General features: G+C 35.3%; 1 protein-coding gene and 1 pseudogene across 1 annotated transcript; both read left to right on the top strand.

The window, feature by feature from the left end:
• Positions 1-517: 517 nt before the first annotated feature.
• Positions 518-16,608, top strand: LOC113073627 (cation-independent mannose-6-phosphate receptor-like; annotated as a pseudogene).
• A 1,603-nt stretch (positions 16,609-18,211) lies between these two features.
• Positions 18,212-23,511, top strand: LOC113073630 (solute carrier family 22 member 2-like). Its single transcript, XM_026246450.1, has 11 exons — positions 18,212-18,712; positions 18,813-18,916; positions 19,876-20,030; positions 20,187-20,355; positions 20,862-20,976; positions 21,060-21,163; positions 21,240-21,454; positions 21,543-21,651; positions 21,808-21,920; positions 22,818-22,917; positions 23,001-23,511. Exons 1-11 carry the CDS (start codon positions 18,296-18,298, stop codon positions 23,086-23,088), a joined length of 1,689 nt encoding a protein of 562 aa, XP_026102235.1. The 5' UTR covers positions 18,212-18,295; the 3' UTR covers positions 23,089-23,511.
• The last annotated feature ends 111 nt before the right edge of the window (positions 23,512-23,622 follow it).

Raw genomic sequence — 23,622 nt, 5'->3', positions numbered from 1 at the left:
ATATGTCTATATAGTTAAATTATTTAGGAAAAACTCAAATGAATCATTCATCTGCGCAGGATTTATGTAACCTTGTTGCTGCACATAAAAAAAGTAATCTTTTTCTAGTATCTTGAAACCAATATTTGGAGAGAAAAAAATATTAAGCACCACAACTCTTTTCAACATTTATATTTAGAAGAAATAAGTTTATTGAGCTGCAAATCGGCATATTATAATGAAACTGAAGACTCGAGTAATGATGCTGAAAATTCAGCTTTGCATCACAGGAATAAATTACATTTTAAAATATATATTATAAAAATAAAGTAAGAAAATAAAAAATAAAATAGGACATAGATTTGATATTGTAGTTTCACAGTATTACTGTTTTTACTGTATTTTTGATCAAATAAATACAGCATGGTGAGAGACAGAGACATCTATAAAAACTCCCAAGCCCCCTATTTGTACTACTGTTTTTTTTTTTTTTTATGTTGAAGCTGTTGTAACCTCTTTTTCTTTCCTCTATCTAAAGGGTGCACCCATGTTTGATCGCAAAGATGGTTGTGAATATGTCTTCATATGGGAGAACCTCAGAAGCTTGCCCAATAAAAAGAGTGCATGGTAGGATCAACTGCCAATTTGTTCACAGGAATGTGAAGAAATGCTCTTTACTTTGGCTCTGATTCAGTTTAGTTCCTGTCGCTTACAGGTGAAAACTGTAAAGTCAAGGGACCCCAAGAGCGGCTACGAGTATAATCTTACACCCCTGGCTGGAAAAAGACTATGAAGTGAAGAAATTGAGTTATGAGTATCACTTTGCAGTGTGTGGCCCAATTACATCCTCGGTCTGTCCTCATGGTCCCAGCAATTCAGTGTCCTCCTGTCAGGTCGAGGGCAGTACACACAGAATAGCAGGTGAGTTTTTTGGGTTGGTTCAGTATCAAAGTCGAGCTAGTAGGGCATTTTTTTCATGTTTGAAGGATTCGTTCACCTAAAAATGAACATTTGCTAAAAGTTTACTCCCTCTCAGATGAGTTTTTTTTCTTCATCAGAACAGATTTTGAGAAATGTAGCATTCCATCACTTGCTCACCAATGGATCCTCTGCAGTGAATGGGTGCCGTCAGAATGAGCATTTTAAAATGCTGATAAAAACATCACAATAATCCACAAGTAATCACACGACTCCAGTCTATCAACTATCATCTTGTGAAGTGAAAAGCTGCATGTTTGGTATAAAATAATCCATCATAATTATTCATACCATTGCTTATGGCTGAAATATAAATCCTCAATAATATTGCTTTTTCCATTGACAAAGTCATCATCTCTGAATCAGGGGGAGAAATATGCACAGATCAAGCACCATTTATAAGTTAAAACAGTCCAAAGCCATTCTGAACAAAAATATATTGTTGGATTCCTCACTGGAGGAAGCGTTATTATGGATTCATATTTTGGCCAATAGCCACATTTTAAATCGAAATGCCTTGATGGGTTTATTACAAATGTGGCTTTCTGTTTCACAAGACCTTAATTAATGGACTGGAGTGGTGTGGTTTACTTGAGGATTATTGTGATATTTTCAATCAGCAGTTTGGACTTCGTCTCATTCTGACGGCACCCATTCACTGCAAAGGACCCATAGGAGAGCAAGTGATGGAATGCTTAATTTTTTCAAATATGTTCTGACGAAGAAACAAACTCATCTACATCTTGGATGGCCTGAGTCGGTGTTCAGCAGATTTTCATTTTTGGGTGATCGTTCCTAACAGTTTTCATGCTCCTTTTCAGGCTTATCCAATCAAAACCTCACATTTGATGATGGGATTATAATGATCAACTACACAAATGGGGAAAAAGTGCCACAAGATTTACGAGCGATCCACTGCTATTCTCTTCTCCTGCGACCACAGCAAGAATCCCGTGAGTTTCTTTCAGCCAATGAATGAGTTAAGTAGTTAAATTAATTTCTTGAATGTTTTTTAATGTAATTCCTTTGTTCCTCAGGGTAAGCCGGAGTTCATAAAGGAGACTGCGGACTGCACATATCTGTTTGAATGGCAAACAGCTTTGGCCTGTCCTTCCTTCAAAACCACAACCTGCTCTTACAAGTAAAGAGGAACTGTTTTGCTTATGCATTTGCTCTCAACACATGATAAAACTGTTTAAATGCCCTATAACCTCCTCTTTGTCTGGCAGTGATGGCAGTGGCCACTCCTACGATCTATCCTCGCTGGCATTGCACAAATTCAATTGGATTGTTGTGCCAGATGCGAAAAATCAGAGGCAGCGTTACTATATCAACGTGTGCAAGTCTCTGGTGCCTCAGACCGGTGAGTTGTAACAGCACAGCTAGAGCGAATTGAGCAGTCAGCATTGGATCTATAACTGCTGATTGTTTTAGGTGCGTGGAGCTGCCCATCTAGCGCTGCGGCCTGTCTGAAGGATGGAGATGATTATGTGAATCTAGGGGAGGCAGAGGCGGGTCCACAGTGGGATAAAAACATCCTGATTCTGAACTACACCAATGGACAAGCCTGTCCTAATGTCAAGAGAAACCGGAGCACCATTATTCGTTTCAGATGCGACCCAGACAAAGTGGTCTGTGTTTATTTAACCTTTTTTCTGTACACTCAGACATGCATGTTCTGAAGTTAACATACAGTAATTATTATAGACTAACTACTGTTTATTTTGTTCATTTCTAACTAATACTGTATTTGTATTAATATTTTAAACAAACGCACACTACTGTAGGGTTAATTAGAATGATTTTTTTTCAGCAAGAATGCATTCAATTGATCAAAAGTGACAGTGAAGACATTTATAGTGCTATAAAAGATTTCTATTTCAAATAAATGTTGTTCTTTTGAACTTTCTAATCATCAAATGATCCTGAAAAAAAATGTAGTACAGTTGCTGCGAAAAATATTAATCAGCACAACTATTTTAAACATTGATAATAATAAGAAATGTTTCTTAAGTTGCAAATCAGCAGGATCATGTGACACTGAAGACTGGAGTAATGATGCTCGAAATTTGGCTTTTTTTAAATCACAGAAATATATTCAAATAAAAACAGTTATATCAAATTTTGAATTAATCAAATTATATTATGATTATATACAGTGAGCATAATGCCATCCTCTCCTTGTCTGTGTCTCTGCAGGAATCTGAACCTACTCTGATCACGGCTCTTGAGGATTGCTTCTATAGCTTTGTGTGGTTCACTGCTGCAGCCTGTCCTCTCAACAGCACAGAGCACGGGGACTGTAAAGTCACAAATCCAGCCACAGGTGAGTCACCCACATGAGCCTCACTCACACTGAATACACAGTCATTCTGAACCAGAACAACTGAATCATCTGACCCAGACACTTCCTGTCTGCTCATAACAGTGTCATGTGATTGCATACAAATAGCCTGAATGACAGCAAGGGTGTTTTTACACACTAATCAACTGAAAGTTGTAGTATTTATGTTTGTGGCTAAATCAGTTTGACATGTCCTGTGCTTGTCCTTGGTCTCCACAGGTCATCTCTTTGACCTTAATGCCCTCAGTCGGACAGGTGGCTATACGGTCTACCATCCCTCAGCCCATAGTAAGATGTTCAGACTGAACATTTGTGGAGATGTAGACAATGCTGGTTGTGCCCCTGGAACAGGTATATTTCCCTTTGTACCTTTTATTTAGTGTGAAAATTATATTATTTAAATAACAGGGTTATCTATGTTTCTGAAACACACACACACACACACACACACACATATATGCACACACACACACATATATACTTTTAGTAATAAACTAAAATGAACTTGAAAAATTTACTTTAAAAAAATTATATTTATATATTATGTAATTGTATTTAATTTTCTATACAATAAACAAGCTATATATTTTTCAAAATAATTTCTTTCAATACATTTGTCACTTTAGACTATTTTTTTGTGTATGCACAATAATATTGTTTGTGATTTTTGTTTTGCATTATTCGTCATGTTTTAAGACTTTTAGGCCCCAAGCAAAAAAAAAAAAACAAAGACTACGTAAATGTTGAGATGTTTTTTTTGCCGCAGCCGTGTGCATCAGAGACACTCAGAAGGCCATAAGTGCTGGGAAAACCGCAAGGAAGCTGGTGTATAAGGATCAGGTGGTGGAGCTCACCTATGAGGATGGAGACACGTGTGCCGCCAACCCTTCCCTCAAACACAAGAGCATCTTCAGCTTCGTCTGCAAGTCTGAGGGAGAAGGTACAGATGTACCCGTGCTGGTGTACTCGGATGACCTCACTTGTACTCACTCTTTCTCCTGGCACACTCCTCTGGTTTGCGAACAACAGGTAACAGGAAGTCTTTAAAGTTTTTGATTCCCTAAACCTCGCTACAGTTGAACAAATTCTGAGTCTCTTCTCTGCAGGTGCAGTGCTCCGTTTGGAACGGTACCAACCAGATTGACCTCAGTCCTCTGATCCATCTCACTGGTTACTACAAAGCTATCAACGAGGATTTAGGCAAGGACAAGTCTCCTGATTTCTACATCAACATCTGCCAGCCCCTCAACCCCATCCCAGGGGTCAACTGTCCTCCGGGGGCCGCTGTGTGCATGGATCCTGTTGATGGAGATCCAGTTGTGAGTAAATGCATCAGTACAACAGTGAACTCCACTTGCCTTGATCTACAGACCTAAAAAGTTAATGAAGATATTAAAACAGCCATTAAATTGTATTGTAATTTTACTGTATTTTACTGTAAAATACTATTACTATTATTATTTTTTTAAGTACCTAAAGTAAATTATCTTTTTTTTTTTTTATATTTATTTAGTAGTGTATATATATAATATTAATATGTAATATTCTGTTTAGTAGTTGCAGTAATAATAATAATTATTGCTTTTACAGTGAAGTATTATAGTATAATATTTCATATTATAGTTTTAGTAGTATTAATAAAAATAATAATATTTATAATCATAATTTTTATTGTTGTTATTGTATGGTCTCATTGATATATAATCAAATTTATGTAGTTATTTATTTTTGCCCAAATTGAGCAATTGTGTAAAATTTTTTAAATCACATTTTAAATAAAACATTTTATCAGAAAAATCACAATAAGAATTTTCACCAATGTGCAGCCCAAGCATTAACTATGGAATTTCATATTGTATCGCTATTATAATAATAATAATAATACAAATAAAATATTATTTAAAAATTATTATATTGGAGGCTGTCTTAGACTACATGCACACCTGTTCACACTTCAAATGAAGAAATAACATACTGTTGTTTTTGCATTTGTGACATTACTCATATTACGTTGAGTCTTTTTGAGCAAAATATTTTTACTAATCATACCATTGCACTGGGAGTTGATATTAAATTACGTTTGAATGAGATTTTCTGGTTTCAAATTCAGTATGGGCTTGTTTTTTTGGTGGGTTTTTTTTCTGCACAGGACATCGGGCGAATCACCTCCCCTCCTCGCTTTAATATCAACACCAATGACGTGGAGATCACCTTCAGCAGCACAACCGTCTGCGCTTCTGACCCCACCTCCAACTACTCCTCCAAGATCGTTTTCACCTGCCAGAAAGGGGCAGAGCTGGTAAGAGAGGACCCAAAACCATCATAAATGGTGTCGAGTGTATCCGAGTGATTGTTGGTTCAAGAATGTCATCCGCCATTTCTGTTGTACCTGAATGTAAGTGTTGGTTTTGCACAAACAGGGTTCTCCCCAGATGATCCGGGCTCAGGACTGTCTGTATGTGTTTGAGTGGGCCACTCCTGTGGTCTGCCCAGAGACCATCACACTAAATGCCTGCAGTCTGACCGTCTCCCAGCTGGGCTATACATTTGACCTCTCGGCTCTATCAGGGATTGTTCAGGTAATGAAGAGAGAGACTTTTCCAGGGCTGAACATTCGTGCCTTCAAAAGTTTGGGGTCTGTTAGATTGTTTAATGTTTCTGAAAGAAGTCTCTTATACCAAAGCTGCATTTCAGAGAAGTCACCAAGGCTGCATTCGTTTGATCAAGCAAGAGTGTAGTAATATTGTGAAATATAGTCGCAATTTAAAATAACCGTTTTGTTATTTACATTTATTTTGAAATGTAATTTATTCCCAGTGAGTGAAAGCTGAATTTTCAGCATCATTACTCTCTTCAGTGTCACATGATTCTTCAGAAATCATTCTAGTATGCTGATTTGCTCATAAGATTTTTCCTGTTAGTACCAGTTGTGCTGCTTAATATTTTTATGGAAATCTTGATATGTTTCATTTAGGGCTGTCAAAAATAGCGGGTTAACGACGTTAATTAGTTGTTTGTCGTTAATTACGTCAAATTTTTTTACGCATTTCACGCATGCGCAGTGTGACAAATTATTTAGGTCAGGAAAGTCTCGTCGACCTCTGAATTCTCAAGATAGTAAAAAACAGCGGCGAGCGCTGCGACGAAAACACAGAAGAAGCTTAAGGTTTTACCCCAGTTACTCTCAAATACATTCATGCCAAGCTCGATAAACAGAGACGACTTTGGTAGTTGATACGTTGGAGCTTCTTCCTGTTATAGCGTCCTGTGTTTCACATTGCGCATGCGCAGAACGCCTACATGCAGTGCAGCGAAAATTACAGCTGTTTGGAAAAGCATTTGCATTTTTACTTGGTTTTACTGGCACTTGAAGCCTTCAGAACGTGAAAATATCGATCCTAAAGTATTGTGGCAGAGCAAATGAACACCTCCTAAAAACAAGAGTGCCCAGAGTGCAGAGGGCGCATGTTTGTGTTTCTGAGTTAATTCTTTCGAGTTTCTCTATGCATAATTTCATAGATATGTGGCTATATTTAACCACTGGTTCACCTAAAACTCTTACAATATCTGTAGTTAAATGGCATGGTTTGATATAGTGCTCAGGTAAATTTGATTAAGTGTATGTTAAACTTTTGAAATTCAGAAAAAAAAAGAACCACATATTGATGAATCAATACATGAAAATTATGTATCTGTGTCCTGTTATTTATCTTTTGGTACGCATTTCAGAAAAAAAAAAATGGTTAGGATTTAGGTGTAAATGCAAATAGTGATTAATCCTGATTAATCCACTGAAAATTCTGATTAATTTGATTAAAAATTTTAATCATTTGACAGCCCTAGTTTCATTTCAGAATTCTTTGACTAATTCAAAAGAACAGCATTTATTTCATATAGGAGTATTTTGTAACATTATAAATGTCTTAAAGCTGCAGTAGGTAACTTTTGTAAAAATATATTTTTTACATATTTGTTAAACCTGTCATTATGTCCTGACAGTAGAATATGAGACAGATAATCTGTGAAAAGATCAAGCTCCTCTGGCTCCTCCCAGAAATGCATCGCTCCCGTTAAGAAACAACCAATCAGAGCTGCGACCCGTAACTTTGTTTGTGTTCAAAATGTAGAAAAATGTATATAATAAGCGAGTACACCATGAATCCATTTTCCAAACCGTGTTTTTAGCTTGTCCTGAATCACTAGGGTACACCTATAATAAGTGTTAATATTCAGACTATTTTAGATTGCTTCGGGGGTACCGCGGCGGAGTAACCCAGTACCTTTGTGATTCTTCATAGACATAAACAGAGAGAAGTAGTTCCGGCTACGATGTTCTTCCGCAAGACTCAAGCAGTTCTGTTTATTAACCACTAGAGCATCAAAAGTTACCGACTGCAGCTTTAACTGTTGCTTCACGATTTTAATGCATCCTTCCTGAATAAAAGTAGTCATTTTAAAATAATTAATTAATGACTAATAAAAAAAATCCAGACCTCCAAACCTTTGAACGGTAGTGTGTGCGTATACAGTATGTGCCAAAAATCTACTAAAAACATAGTAGCAAAGAGATGATTCTGGAGCTTAGTTTAGTGTGTTTGTTTTTTGTTTTGTTTTTAGGTTCCTGGAAGCTCTGGCTCCTTTAATATCAATGTGTGTGGGACTGTGGCGGGCTCAGCATGTAAAGACAGCGCAGTATGTCTGATCTCAAAAACTTCTGCGGCTTCATACGGAAACACCAAAATCATGAACCTAGACTACAAGAGAGAAGAGCAGGGTGTGATCATGCAGTACAGTGGAGGAGACACCTGTCCTCAAGGTCAGACAAACACTCTAGTCACTCTGTAAACCTACCGAGCTGCCTACCTAGACAATATTTGAAATGCTTGTTCTAGGAGGTAATAATTGTCAGATCTGGCAACATTGCATGCTTGTGTTATAGGAAATGCAGCACTACAATGCATTGCAGTCAACCAAAGTCAAGATCTAAGATTGCATCTGTAGATAGACTCCAGATAAACTTTTCCCCTAAATGATTAAAATGTGTGTTTATTGTCTTCCAGTTACAGATCAAGATGAGGTGTGCACTTTCCCCTTTAAATTCCGGAGCAAATCTTACACTGAGTGCACAACTGATGGCAGGATTAACGGCAAGAAGTGGTGTGCCACTACAAGCGACTATGACAAAGATCAGAAATGGGGCTTTTGCTCTGCCGGTATGAATAATTTACCATGTACTATTACACGTACCAAATACATGTACTATTTTGGGATAGCGCACTTGGACAAGCTGTATTTATTTCATTTCATTTTTATTTCAATCAGTTTTTTTAATGGTTTTTGTTCATTATTAAGTAGAGAAAACTAAAGATGTGTTCAATTTTGAAGTTAATTAGTAAATTAAATATTTATATATTAAAAAATTATAATAATAAATTAAGTAAAATGTAAATAACTGTATTTACAAAATGTAAGATTTTGATCATTTAAATAATTCAAAGATAATGTCATTTAATGGTAAATGGACTGCATTTATATAGCGCTTTCAACAGACCACATGGCCATCCAAAGCGCTTTACAATTTGCCTCACATTCACCCATTCACACACACATTCACACACCGACTGCCGTGCCTGCCATTCAAGGCGCCATCCAGCTCGTCGTAATGTAATTAAATGTAATTAAGTAAATACTAGTAATAACCTATTGAAATAATTATGTAATGGTTGAATAAACCTAATGTAATAATTTCAGAAGGTTCATCAATTTGGCAGCACATAACGTGAACATTACTTAAATTGTCTATGGTTTTTAAGATTTAAATAACAAATGTTTTTGTCTAATTGAATGTTGATTTTAATTATTAGAAACTTGATTTTTAAGCTGTGTATTTACACATTATTTCTTGTTTAATTCACAGCACTAAGAGAGAAACGGCAGTCGTCCATTTTGTTCTTGTGTGACCGAGCGGCAGGTCGTGGAAGTCCACAGCTGATGAGTGAAATCCTAGGATGTTCTGCTAACTTCCAGTGGAGAACGGATGTGGTGTGCCCGCCCAAAAAGATGGAGTGCAAGTTTACAGGACAACACCAGACCTACGACCTGCGCACGCTCTCATCTCTAACAGAACCATGGAAATTTAGCAACGGAGATGATTCGTGAGTTTCACACCTGTTGTTCTGTTCGGTTTCATTTGCCCCTGTCACGGGATGGAAACTAGTATCATTGACAGTAGTGGCCAATATTAGTACTTTTTTTTTTATGCTGATATTAGAAAAACATATCATGGCATCTTTTCCACTTTTTTTAAGTATTGATTACTCTTTTACAATTTTTATGTGAAAGTAATCAGTTGTTAGTAAGCAGATGTTTCTAAGATTTTTTTAATTTTATAATACCGTATTTTCCGGACTATAAGTCGCAGATTTTTCATAGTTTGGCTGGTCCTGCGACTTATAGTCAGGTGTGACTTATTTATCAAAATTAATTTGAGATGAACCGAGAGAAATGAACCAAGAAAAAACATTACCATCTACAGCCACGAGAGGGCGCTCTATGCTGCTCAGTGCTCCTCTAGCCTACACTGAAAACATAGAGCGCCCTCTCGTGGCTGTAGACGGTAATGTTTTTTCTTGGTTCTTGGTTCTAAATAAATTGCGACTTCTATGTGTTTTTTTCCTCGTCATGACATATTTTTGGACTGATGCGACTTATACTCAGGTTGCGACTTATAGCCCGAAAAATACAGTATTTTTTATTTTATTTTAATCTTTTCAAAGCAATAACAACAAAAAAAAAAAGTTTAGCAAAATGCATTTTTGCACCTAACATTAACATTTTCTGCCAAAATAAATAATCTATGATCTAATAAAATAATAACAATAATACAAAAAATAATCCAATAAAATTAATTAAGAGTAAATAAATAAATTGTTTTTTATGTATTTATCTACTATGTCGATTCTGATACAGTATCTTGAGTTGTGATGATGTGTAAAATAAAAATATATATATTAAAATCTAATTTCATGACAGAGCAATAATTATCAACTATTCGTATCAGCAGTAATAATATCTGTATATAAATTTTTTTTTTTTTTAAACATACATTTTTGAGGTACTATCTGTACTCAAGTCTGTGAAATTTGAACACATTGCATGAGTAATGACATGTGTAATATTGCACCTCCATCTGAATCTGCAACAACTGGACTATTTATTTTTTTCTCATAGGTACTACTTCAATCTGTGCCAGGCCATTCATGGAGGTCAGCCAGGGTGTGCAGCAGAAGCCGCTGTGTGTCGCAGACGTGCCAGTGGTAAGACCGAGACTCTGGGCCGCGTTCACACGCAGACCATGGAGTTAATCGGTAAGTATTTTTAATCCTTCTCTGACGTGATTGCGGTTGTGTTGGTTTCTCATCAGTATGTGTCCTGGCCAGATGGAAAGATCCTCGTCAATTATTCCATGGGTGACGAGGTGTGTGGAAACAATAAACCAGCAAGAACAATCTTGCAGCTGAAGTGTGGCAGCACAGTGGGCCATCCGAAATTATTCAGGTACGTTAAGAATGACTTGGCATGAATAGGTTCTTAAATTAAGATTTATTTAAGTGTTTTGGTCACAAAGGCTATATTTAAAAATACAGTCAAAGCAGTGATATTGTGAAACATTATTACAATTTAAAATAACTAAAATACAGCTTTGCATCACATGAATAAAATACATTTTAAAATATATTTTATTCATGTGATGCAAAGCTGTATTTTCAGCATCATTCAGAAATCATTCTAATAAGCCGATTTGCAGCTCAAGAAACGTTTCTTATCATCAGCAATGAAAACAGTTGTGGTGCTTAATATCAATCCACTATCAATCAAAAAAATTGATCCTAAATGACGGTAAAGATTTATAATGCCATCACAGGAATATGTATAGTTTTTTTTTTTTTTTTTTTTTCAGAGATGCTGATCTGTATTTTAATGTTTTGTGTGAAAATGAGATTCATATTTTTGTCTGTTTGTTTTAGGGAGGATAAAGCAGCATGTGAGTACTGGGTGGAGTGGGAGACTCGATTTGCATGTGCTGTGAAGCAGGAGGAAGTGGAGATGATCGATGGAACCATCAAAGTACCAGAGACAGGAGCCATTTTCAGCCTGGGACCGCTTTATTACCGGTGAGTATCATTGGCCATTAACTCTCATTCATTAACACAGAGCCTACAACTACACCACACCGCATCTAGTAATGTGCATGAGATCAACAGTATTTTATCTGTCCTCAGTTTCCACAACGCCTCAGGAGACATCCGTCCCAATGGAGATCGCTATATCTACCACATCCAACTGTCAGGCATCACCGACCACTCCATTTCCGGTTGTCGGGGTGCAAATATCTGTCAGGTCAAGATTAATGGCAGTTACCGCAGACAAATTGGCTTGGCCAGCAAAGCAAAGTATTATATAAAAGGTGAGAGAAATTCTATAAGTGACCATGGTTGGGAATTACAATGTGTGTTCAGTGCTCAAATATTTCGGTATGCATGTTGGGACAGATGAAAGGCAAAGAGGGGTTTGTTTATTTATTTATTTAGAACAATGCGCAAATGAAACTATTGTTTAATTTTTTTTTTTGCTTTTTAATTATATTTATATTAATTAATTGATGTATTTATTTGTATTGTTAAATTCTGTTTTAACAACACACAAATGGCAGAAATAAATAAATGTTTTGTTTTATTTATTTTTATTTTTATTTATATTCAAATTATTTTTGTTTGTGTATATATATTTTGTGGAATTTTTTTTATTTATACTTATTCAATGTTTGGGAAAAAATATATAAATAAATGATATACTTATATCTCAATTATACACTTATTTATATATATATATATATATATATATATATATATATATATATATATATATATATATATATATATATATATATATATATATAATTAGCATAGAGTTAGCATATGTTATGTCACTTTTTTTGTCAATACGATTTAGTTTGTAGTATGAAGTCATATTATTAGTTTAGGTTTGTATTTCAGTGATGATGTAATACTTTTGTGGCATGACCTGGTGTTGTATTTTGGCAGGTGGAAATCTTGACGTCTTGGTACCATCTGAATCTGTATGTGGACGAGATAAGACTAAAACTGTGTTCTCGACCATCCAGTTCCACTGCAGCCCTACGGCAGGAGAAGGTATCCCAGAATTCCTTCTGGAGACAGATGGCTGCCAGTATCTGTTTGTTTGGCACACCGCCACAGTTTGTGAATTTTTGTGAGTATAATCAAAGCCTAAACATAATTTTAAGTTTTAATTCAACAATTCTACAACATAGATTTGTTCACAAAGTAAGTTTGTGTATAGTACATTGTTTTTCCCATATTTCATTCAGCTCCATGAACCCGCGCAGCACTGATGGAGGGGAGGAGCATGCTGAATTGTCTGGGCGGAGTCAGGCTTTAGAGGCGGTGCTTATCCTGTTGTTTGTGCTCACAATCTGTTTCCTTGTTCTTCTGCTGCAAAAACGAGACAGGAGGTAAAATGCAACTTACATTTATGTGTGAATTTTATTTTTAAACCTATACAAAGGTTTGTGGCCAGTGCTTTTTTAAATCAAACTAATACTTTGGATGCATTAAGTTGTTCAAAGGTGACAGTAAAGACATGAATAATATTAGAAAGGGTTTCCATTTCAAATAAATGCTGTTCTTTTGATCTTAATATTTATTATAATTATTTAATTTATTTATCTTTTTACAAATAAATGCACCATTGTTGAGCATAGGAGACTTTTTTAAATATTGACCCCAAAACCTTTAAGTGGTAGTGTAAATATAGATATTTTTTTATAAACTCAAACAATTTATTATTAAAAATATAAAAATTTTACTCAAGCTGCAAATAAAGCTGTAAATAAAACATTATATTATTTAAAATGTAATGTTAGTTCAATGCTAAATCATTTGTTAATTTTATTATTTGTAAAAATGTACCAGCAATTACTGAGCGATAATTGTTTCTACACCAGTTTTTTTTAGTCCGTGTGCTTAATATGCATTTTCGTATTTTTAGGCAACTTCTAATACAGAAAGTGTCAAGTCTCTGCAGGAAAGAAAATCCAGTATCCTATAAATACTCCAGGGTAATGTTTTATCCTTTTTGCAAGTTTTACAATAAGTACAAATGTATCAGAATGAGTATGAATAGAACTCTTGTTTTGTCTCCGTTCGTCTCTCTTGATAGGTGAACGCAGATGATGGTGGATGTGAAGATGAGATGGAATGGTTAATGGAAGAGACCGGGACACCCACGCGGGAGCCACAAGGGAACGGTCACATCACCACCAAGCCGGTCAGTGCAGACGCCCTGCGCTCCTTCTCCCTGGACGAGCAGGACAGCGAGGATGAGGTGCTCACAGTCCCAGGGGTCCGAATCGCCCCTTCATCGTCCACTTCCATACGGCAGCAGTCAGCTTTGTTGAAAGCAGAGAGCGATGAGGATCTGGTGGGGCTCCTGGTGGACACACGGGGTAGAAACGAGACCCAATACAGCGGCAGAAACCAGAGCAAACCTCAGCCAGACCCTGATGACAGCGACGAGGACCTACTCAAAGTCTGAGGGCGCTGGGCGGCCCAAACTAAACTTTCGAATGTCTCTGCCACAACGCTCCAATTGTTTAGTTGCTCCACTTTGGGCTTTCTAAAGGGAAATCTCTCTGTGAGCTGTTTGCAAGACAGCTTTCACGAGCAAGTCGGTCGATTCGTCCACTAAATAAATTCGATGCCTTTCTGACAAAATAAGTTTTTGTCATTTGATCGTTTATTTGTTTGTGTGTTCTGTTTTCCATTGATTAAGATGAATTTTGTACAACATCGTATGTGAATTCAGTCACTCCCAACAAACGTACAGAAAAGGACTATATAGATTTTCTTATTGTTATTTAAAGATTTTTGGGAACTGTTTTTTGTTAATTCACAAACTCACTGTAAAAATACACTGTTCTTTGAAATGATTCTGAATGATTGTGGCAGATACAGTCAAATATATTTTCTAAACTACAGTCTAAAGTAGTATTTCACATATCTTGAGCCATGTAGCACCGAGAGGAGACTGATCCGCTTTGCCAAGTTCATATTTAAATCACAAACCTTCGAACATCATGCTTCGTACTTGTGTTCTGCATCAGCATTCACCTTTCACTATTGCAGCGTTCAACTAAACCACAACATCTGTTATTGGGTGTTTTGTGCAGTGCTTTTTCCCCCTTGTTCTGACAAAACGCATGTTCTACTTGCCCTAATAGAGCAACGAGCACAGACGGAGATTTAGTGCCATGGAGGAATGACATTGCATGTATGACTGCTGCAGGCTTCCTTTAGAATCATAATTTCTCATTGCAATCAGAAGAAAAATTATTGTATTCATTGTGTCGTGTTTATTTGCTTTATTGTTTAGTTGCACTGTACGATAAGATTCAGTTCATTAATGGGACATGGTGATGGTTTAAAAAAAATTAAAAATGGGAGGAAAAACTGTATTTTAGTTATTTTGCGTTCATTCGTAAAACTTTTCCATTCCCTCAAGAAACATTTTGTTCACTCCCCAAGCTTTATGCTCTCACCTGAGAGACATTCGTTCGTTTGTTCGTTCGCAAGCATTTGAGTGTTAAACTTTTTAATTTCCTTGAGAAGCTTTTGCAAAACTATTGCATTTGTAAAACATTTGCGGTTCCTAGAGAAACTGTTTTCAATAAAAAAAACTCATAAGTCATAAAACTTTTGCGTTATCTTGAGAACCTCTGTTTGCTCACAGAAATATTTGATCATAAAAATCCCAGATAATTTGTTTTTCATTCGCTTTCATGTGTTTGAGCATAAAACTTTCCCCATAATCTCTTCCGTTTGCCCACAAAAATATTGTTTGTAAAAAAAAATTGTGTTCCCCTGAAAACTTTTGTAAAACTAAAGCATTTACTAACGAAACTTTTGTGATGCAAATAATATGAGGGAAGAAAAACTATATTTGTGCTTTTGCAAGTGAGTGCAAGTTTTCCCAGGGGAACGCAATAGTTTTGCGAAAGAACAAATGTTTTGCGAGCAAATGGCAAATTAACTTCTAAAAAGGATTGCGAATGAATGCAAAGACTCAAATTTTGCCTCTAATCACCATTTACCCTCGTCTCCCTTTTCTTTTTTTTCTTTTTTTTACAGAGTTTATTAATCTGTTAATTTAAAAATGATCTGTTACCTGTCACTGTTACTTGTTATCATGTTTGTTCATGATACGTTAACTAATGTTTATTTATACAACTTGAAATGTTGCGGATATATTCGAATAAGTGGAAATAATGTTAATAAATTCTGTAAAAGTGTTGTTTATGGTTAGTTGGTGACACCAAATGCACTAATTAACATGAACAAGTTGAAGTTTATTGTAAATTGTTACTTTTTCTTTTAATCAATTTTTTTGTCATTTGATGTTTTGCGCAGAAGAAATCAGTGCCTAGGAAAGAAGCCAAAAGTATACCAGGTGTTAGAAAGCCTTTTACGAAGCACTTTTCCTGTTAGCGTGAACAGTTTTGTTTTCAGTTGCATTAACGGAACACCCCGCACCTCTGCAAAAATAATGTTTTATTTGCTGAATCGGTTCCAGCTCATGTTTTTTTGCTGACTAACTCGGGTTTTGAAAAAGATGCAAACATTTACAGTTGTGTTGCAGGTTTTCTGTCAGCTCTCAGAAATGATTTGCCAAAAGATTTTTCTCTCAGGACAGTGACGGTACAATGGGACACTGGTCCTGTTTGGCAGCATGTGTACAGTTTTTCACTCTGGCTCAATGCTCTGTCTCATAGGCTTGTATTACCATCCATCAGGGTATTCCTAAAATATATATTTGCCAATTAAAGCCACACCAGTTCTGTATATGCGAGACGGTACATCACGATGCGTGAAAGCATGCATGTTTGTACTCTGCACCTTGGTGGACAGTTTTTTTTTTTCTCCTGTCCTTTAGGGCAGAAGGTGCGTGGTGCACTTGATGGCTGTTAGTCATCATGTGCTTCCCCTCTCCTTGCTGGAAAAATGTCTGCCTGCTGTATGAGATATTGTACGATACAGTTGTAATACTACAAGAGAAGGTCCTGAGATAGTTTTTTTTTTTTTTTTTTTATGGAGGCTTTAGCTCTTCTCAGACTGTATTTGTCATATTTTATAGCATTTTGTTTTGGGATTTAAACAGTATATGCTGAGATGTTATACCATTATTTCAATAAAACTATCAGCTCCTCAGCATGCATTCTTATTAGGAGTTGTTTTTATTTTGTTTTATCTCACTAGTCTGAAGGCTTGCTCAAGCAATTTGAATCAAACCACTGTTTTAGTTTTTATTAATATTTTCACTTTTTGTAATAATAATAATATTCTATATCATTTTGCTATGTGGTTATGTCATAAATTTTACCATTTAGATTTTTTTTTCCTGGTAGTTTTAATTTATTTCACTGTTTAACAAACTAAAATAAACATTAGAAATGTTGCCTTTGCATCAAACTAAATTAGATTGTTTTTCATGTAATATTTGTTTTAATTTATATCAGCTTTAAGTTAAAAATTTGAGTAAATTTTTGTCTGTACCATTTTTAGTGAAAATTGTTCTTTATATTTATGTTTATATTTCTTTCAGCTTTAGTTTTAGTTCAGTTAGATTTTTGTTTTTTGTTTTTTATCGATTTCCAGTTTCTTACGTGCGTATATATACGCACGCGCATGTTGCGAATTGTCCATTTTCTGTTTGGTCTCTGTACCGTTTTCTTTCATATACGTATACATATATACTGTATATAATTTAGTAATTTTTAATGGGCTTTTGTCAATTATTAGTCAAAATTACTATTTAAGGTTACATTTTTATTTTTGGTTTAGTTCAGTTTTAGCTTTTATTTATTTCCAAGTAATTTTAATGTTTCAAATTCATTCATTTAGTTTTTTGAGGAAACATTTTTAAAGTTCATAAAGTCTATATTTCGTTATTTCAGCTTTATTTTAAAAACTTAAAATTTGTTTAATGTGTTGTGTGCTTTCACCATTAACCTGTTAACTGTCACTCACGTTTTTGAAGATAGACTTGAATGTGCATGATACAAACCTACATTTTTATAATTCATGACTGAAAACATTTTGTAACATGATTTTGATGTGCCATTTACATGGTAATGCAATGTCTGATTTTAAAATGGGTTTTAAAGGATGATTTTTGAGATTTCATGTTTTCAAGTGATGTATAACTTCTGATGATTTCTAAAATGTGATAGAGAAAAAGGCAACGAGGAAGTATTTTTTTTAAAACAAAGGTCAAAGCTCCTTTTGTAATGTAGATTTCTGAGGGTTGACTCTTGTCATAAATTAATCTATTACTTTTCCTACATAATTTTTAACAAAAAATATTGGTATAATATATATTTGGGAGTCTTAGACCTTTCCAACGATACATTGTTTGTCAAGATTAGATTAAATTTGATTGTAATACAGTATAGTCAACGTAGGCGTCCTGTATACGGGACAGGGTGACATTTAACAGGTTAAAGTCTAGACAAAAAGTTTTCCCAGACTGTTTCAGGGTTTAGTTAAATTGGTAATTGTTTAGTAAGTCTTTGGCCGTGTGTTGGTACAGTGTCAAAGACTTAATAAACCACTTACTAAACCGTTATCATACAACACTTTCTGTACAAAAATTATACAGTGACAAATTACGTAACAGGCTTCCGATTTGGATAGTCTCTTTGGTTAAAATGTAACTTGGTGGCCCTTGTCCCATCACAGCATGTATTTGATCAATCACAGCACGAATATATATTAAATTTCAACCTCCTTTGGACTTTTGGTCAGCCAGCTGTGGGTAAACACTCTGCCTCAACTGAGAGGAGCTCTTTTTACAGCTGCGGACGCCTTCAGGTCCTCCACTGCCAGGCATACATTGACCATGACCGCTTTTGAAGACATCTTAGAGGAGGTCGGCGCGTTCGGTCGGAGCCAGATGCGAATTGTGTCCATTTTCTGTTTGGTCTCGGTACCGTTTTCTTTCGTATATGTAGGGATTGTTTTCCAGGGCTTCACCCCTGAACATTGGTGCCGTGACCCAGTCGTCAGTGGAATCCGGAAGACATGCGGCTGGAGCCTTCAAGACGCACGCAGGGCGACTGTCCCCTTGATGAACAGCTCCTCTGGGGTGACGTACAGTCAGTGTCAGAGATTGGACATGGACTGGAACACCACCGGTCTAACCTGTGACAATCCAGAAAGTGAGCTCATCCAGGCCCAGATTTCTACTCTACCCATGACGGGCTGTAAAGACGGCTGGGAGTACGACTATGAAGGGAGACAGTCCTTCGTGACGGAGGTGAGTAGTGTGATCACAAAACAAGCCTTTTCTTTTGGTAATAATTGTGTGAAGTGCATTGAGAGAGCTAAATGTCTGACGTGAGACCTGTATGTTGCAGTTTGATCTAGTGTGTGCAGACGCCTGGTATGTTGACATGTTCCAGGCCACGCTCAGTGTTGGTTTCTTAGTGGGCAGCATTACCATTGGATACCTGGCAGACAAGTATGACCCACACTTACCACAGGGTTTCCTAATCCTCTATTATTATTATTATTTTCAATGTTATATAGATGCATTTTGAGTTTTTAATTAGCCTTTATATATATATATATATATATTTATATATATACACATTATACATATAGATCACTGTACATATGTGTGTGTACATATGATATATAGAGAGAGAGATAAATTTCTATCATGAAGGTACTTTTTTTCCCATATTTTATCTTGTTCTAGTTTGTTTATAGTTAAACATGGCTAAAACTTTGACAGTGCAGGAAGATAAAATGCACTCATATTAAAGATATTCTCTGTAAATAACTTTTTTTTATTTTATGCAGTGAAAAGAAAATCTTGTTTCTGAAATCTATAGTATTTTTTACAGGAAAAGAATGATTCCCATTATTATGCACATTATAAAACATTAAATAGTTTTGTTTTTTGTTTCAGTGCAATCGAGATTCCTACACTAGTTCAAAAGTTGGGACCAAGATTTATACAAAGAAATACAAAATACTTTTATTCAGCAACGTTTCATTGAATTGAATTAAAAGTGACATTAAAACATTTTATAATGTCACAACATAATTTAATGGGGTTCTTTTGAACTGTCTTTTCATAGAAGATATATAATGGTTTCTATAAAAATACTAAGCAGCACAAATGTTTTCAACATTGATGATACATTTTTACATGTATGTTAATAACGCTGAAAATTCAGTTTTGCATCACAGGAATAAATTACATTTTAGAATACATTCAAATAGAAAACAACTATTCTATATTGTAATAAAATTCCACAATATTACTGTTTTTTTTTCTTTAATCAAATTGATGCAGTCTAAGAGACTTCTTTCAAAAACATAAATTGTTGCTAACAAACTACATTTTATCAGTCAGCCTACAAAATAAAAGACAAGTAATTGATTCACATTTGTTCTTATTTTTTCTTACAGATACGGCAGAATAAAGAGTTTCCTGATGACCAACTTCTTCATCGGAGTAGCAGGGATACTTGTGGCCACATCTCCTAATTACATCGCCCTGCTGGTGTTCAGAGTTCTCTTTGGCTTCGGGGTGAAGGGCGGCTGGATGGTTGGATACGTGCTAAGTAACTAAACATTTTCAAATGATTAAACCACACTTATGTTTCTGTAAAGTATGTTTGTTTCTCCTCAGTTGCAGTGGTATTGCATTAACCGTTTACTAGCATCCTTGATATTTCAGAAATCCTCATGTTCCATTATCTCTTGTTTTCCGGCTGCAGCCACAGAGCTGGTCGGAGTGGAATACAGGAGAACAGTAGGAGTGACCTATCAGATGTTCTTCAGCCTGGGCATTCTCATCCTTCCTCTCTTAGCGTACTTCATACCAAACTGGCGCTGGCTCCAGGTGGTCTTCACCATACCTTACATCTGCTTCCTGTCGTACTATTGGTAAGGGCCTGTACACGGGTGCATGATGTGCCTTACAGATGAACTGCACTTGTGCCCTCCAGATTTATTTACTTGTTTATTTGCAAATTAGTTTATAGGAATATTGTGTGTTTTTATAATATATATATATATATATATATATATATATATATATATGTGTGTGTGTGTGTGTGTGTGTGTGTGTGTGTGTGTGTGTGTGTGTGTGTGTGTGTGTGTGTGTGTATATGTATATATATATATTATGTATATGTGTATATATGTGTATATATGTATATATGTATATGTATATGTACTGTACATGTATATTTATATGTTTTTAAGAAATTAATGTTTAACCATGTGTGATTTCAGGATGACCACAAAGAACCAGGGTTTAAATACATTTAAGATATTTACATGTAGTTATTTATTTATTTGTCATTTTTGGAAACTTTTGAGTTTACACTCTACACTATGTTGGGTAAATGGAGCAATGTTACATTATTTAAATACACTCTGAATTTTAGGTTTATCCCCGAATCACCAAGATGGCTCCTTAGCCAAAACAAGAGAAACGAAGCACTAGAGATCATGAAAGCAATAGCCAAGGAGAACAAAAAGACGCTGTCCAAGAATTTTGAGGTAGAAGGTTTACATTACATCGATGAGCATAAAATAGCACTGAATGCCCAAATGTCTCTTAAACATTCAAATTCATCCATCAGACACTGACTGATGAAAACACAGACTCCGTCTCGACTGTGTCTTTCATGGACCTGTTCAAGACTGCCAAATTGAGAAAATTCACATTCATCCTGAGCTTCAATTGGTAGGTCAGATCCGAAACGCAACATTATGTCCAGTGGGGCGAACGTTTATCTGTAACCTGTCCATTGCTTCACCAGGTTCACCAGTGCTGTGGTTTACCAGGGTCTCATTATGAGGCTGGGGATCCTCGGAGGAAACGTGTATGTGGACTTCCTCATCTCTGGAATCGTGGAATTGCCGGCAGCTTTCCTCATCCTCCTCACTATTGAGCGGATCGGTCGACGGCTTCCTTTTGCAGCTGCAAATTTCGTGGCAGGGGCGGCCTGCTTAATCACAGCGTTCATCCCCGACAGTGGGTTATCATTTAAACTTAGAATTAAATTTGACTGAAGAAGGGTGGCTATTATGTATATTAACTTTAAATGATATTTCTTCCACAGGTATGTTCTGGTTAAAAAGTGCTGTTGCTTGTGTTGGACGGTTGGGCATCACTATGGCTTTTGAAATGGTAGTGTTTGTGAATGCTGAACTTTATCCCACTGTTATCAGGTTAGTTATAATGCAACATGTTTTTTTCTTTCATTATGTATCAAATAATATTTATCGTAAAGAATCATTTCTAGACTTCCACACTTTATGTAAATGAGTATCAAGTTGGTCTATGCTACTATGCTGCTAATGCTACTATGATGTTGTTTGGCTCAGAAATCTGGGGGTTTCGGTCTGTTCCACACTGTGTGACATTGGCGGGATTATAGCGCCGTTCCTGCTCTACAGGCTTGCTGTCATATGGCTAGAACTACCTCTCATTATTTTCGGTACTTTGCACACAAACACTTTTGTTTGTATTGTCAAATGTCACCATATGTTACTAATGTACCTTGAGATGCAGGAAAATGATGTCCTGACAGCTGATTGGCTGATGGTACACACATACACACTCCCAAACACTCCACTAGAAACTATAGGAGTAAAGGTTATTATGTGTGTGTGTATAAATGTATACATGCATGAATGTATATACAGCTTATGTTTCTTGCAAATATATATATATATATATATATATATATATATATATATATATATATATATATATATATATATATATATATATATATAAATGTATATATATATAAATGTATATATATATATATATAAATATATATATATATATATATATATATATATATATAAATGTATATATATATAAATGTATATATATATATATATATATATATATATATATATATATATATAAATATATATATATATAAATATAAATATATATATATATATATATATATATATATATATATATTTTTTTATTTTTTTTTTTATATATAAATTGCCAAAATATATGTTAATGTATATATACACTCTATTTAATTCCTGAATGTTGTAGTTACTGCATCTACCACCAGGGGCTAGTCATGATAACTAGACAGACTGTGACACATTAGATCAACATTTCTACATCGATTCCAATCAAATTATTACAAGATTATATATAACATATATATAATATTGCAGCATTTGAACCCTGGCCCCCTCTGCATGCTACACAGAAAATACTAAAAATATTTTTTTTTCTTTGGACGAAATTTTTTTTTTCAAGCTCAACCTCTGCTGGTGTCCCTTAAAAAAACAGACACACGTCACCCTTGGCCATGATATTGTGACGTTGAGTATGTTAGCTGAAGTCTTTTCTCTCACAGGTGCTCTTGCGTTCGTGGCCGGTGGACTGGTTCTGCTGTTACCTGAAACCAAAGGTGTGCCTCTTCCAGAAACCATTGATGACATTGAATGTCCAAACAGGTGAGGTTTGACTCCCTGCACGTTCGTCATGGTAACCTTTGTCACCTTGAACCTTTCTTCACAAATGTGAATTGTACATGCAGAAACAAAGAAAACCAGCTGAAGAGTCAACAGCTAGAGAATTTGCTGCCCTCTGATGTGACATCAAACAAAGAAGTTACGGCAGTTTGAACACTGCAACCTCCTTAACTTTATTATTAACTGATGCCGCTTATCCCTTCTCTTTTGAGGATTTAATCCAAACATACAAAATGAAATCAGTTTCTTATTAATCAAAGTTTTATCATTCCAATAAAAGTTAAACTTAAATATTAATTTGATTTAGTAATAAGGTAAAAAAAAAAAATTCAGAGGACCATTAATTATTCCAAACTGTAATTATTGAATTAACTGAAGATTTTTTTATTGACTGTAGTTACTGTATTTGTTTCTCGTAGATGGTTATTGTGTTTTAGTTTTTAACTTTTAAAATACATTTTTGACCAAAATGTTTTTATTTTAAGAAATGCAAAGTAACTCAGTAAAATATCTATGTATGTTTTAAAATGTTGGCTTAAATTATTCATGCTAATAGTAAATGTTATTGTATTTGTTTTTTCACTTATTAGGTTTTAAACATTTAAGAGCATTGTTACTGTAACAGAAAAACTGGAGCACAAATAAAGAGGCTTTCTCTAAAGATGTTTACCACCCCTTTAATGTAGG

Source organism: Carassius auratus, unplaced genomic scaffold (assembly GCF_003368295.1).
Source record: "Carassius auratus strain Wakin unplaced genomic scaffold, ASM336829v1 scaf_tig00012603, whole genome shotgun sequence".
Classification (NCBI taxonomy): Eukaryota; Metazoa; Chordata; class Actinopteri; order Cypriniformes; family Cyprinidae; genus Carassius; species Carassius auratus.
Note: the sequence above shows the minus strand (reverse complement) of the source record. Positions and strands in the feature narration are given on the sequence as shown.

Excerpts from the sequence above, each read along its gene's own strand:
- LOC113073630 (XM_026246450.1), top strand. The coding sequence starts at position 18,296 with ATGACCGCTTTTGAAGACATCTTAGAGGAGGTCGGCGCGTTCGGTCGG. Across the intron at positions 21,164-21,239 it reads TTCATCCTGAGCTTCAATTG|GTTCACCAGTGCTGTGGTTT; the intron begins GTAGGTCAGATC and ends TTGCTTCACCAG. Across the intron at positions 21,921-22,817 it reads ACTACCTCTCATTATTTTCG|GTGCTCTTGCGTTCGTGGCC; the intron begins GTACTTTGCACA and ends TTTCTCTCACAG.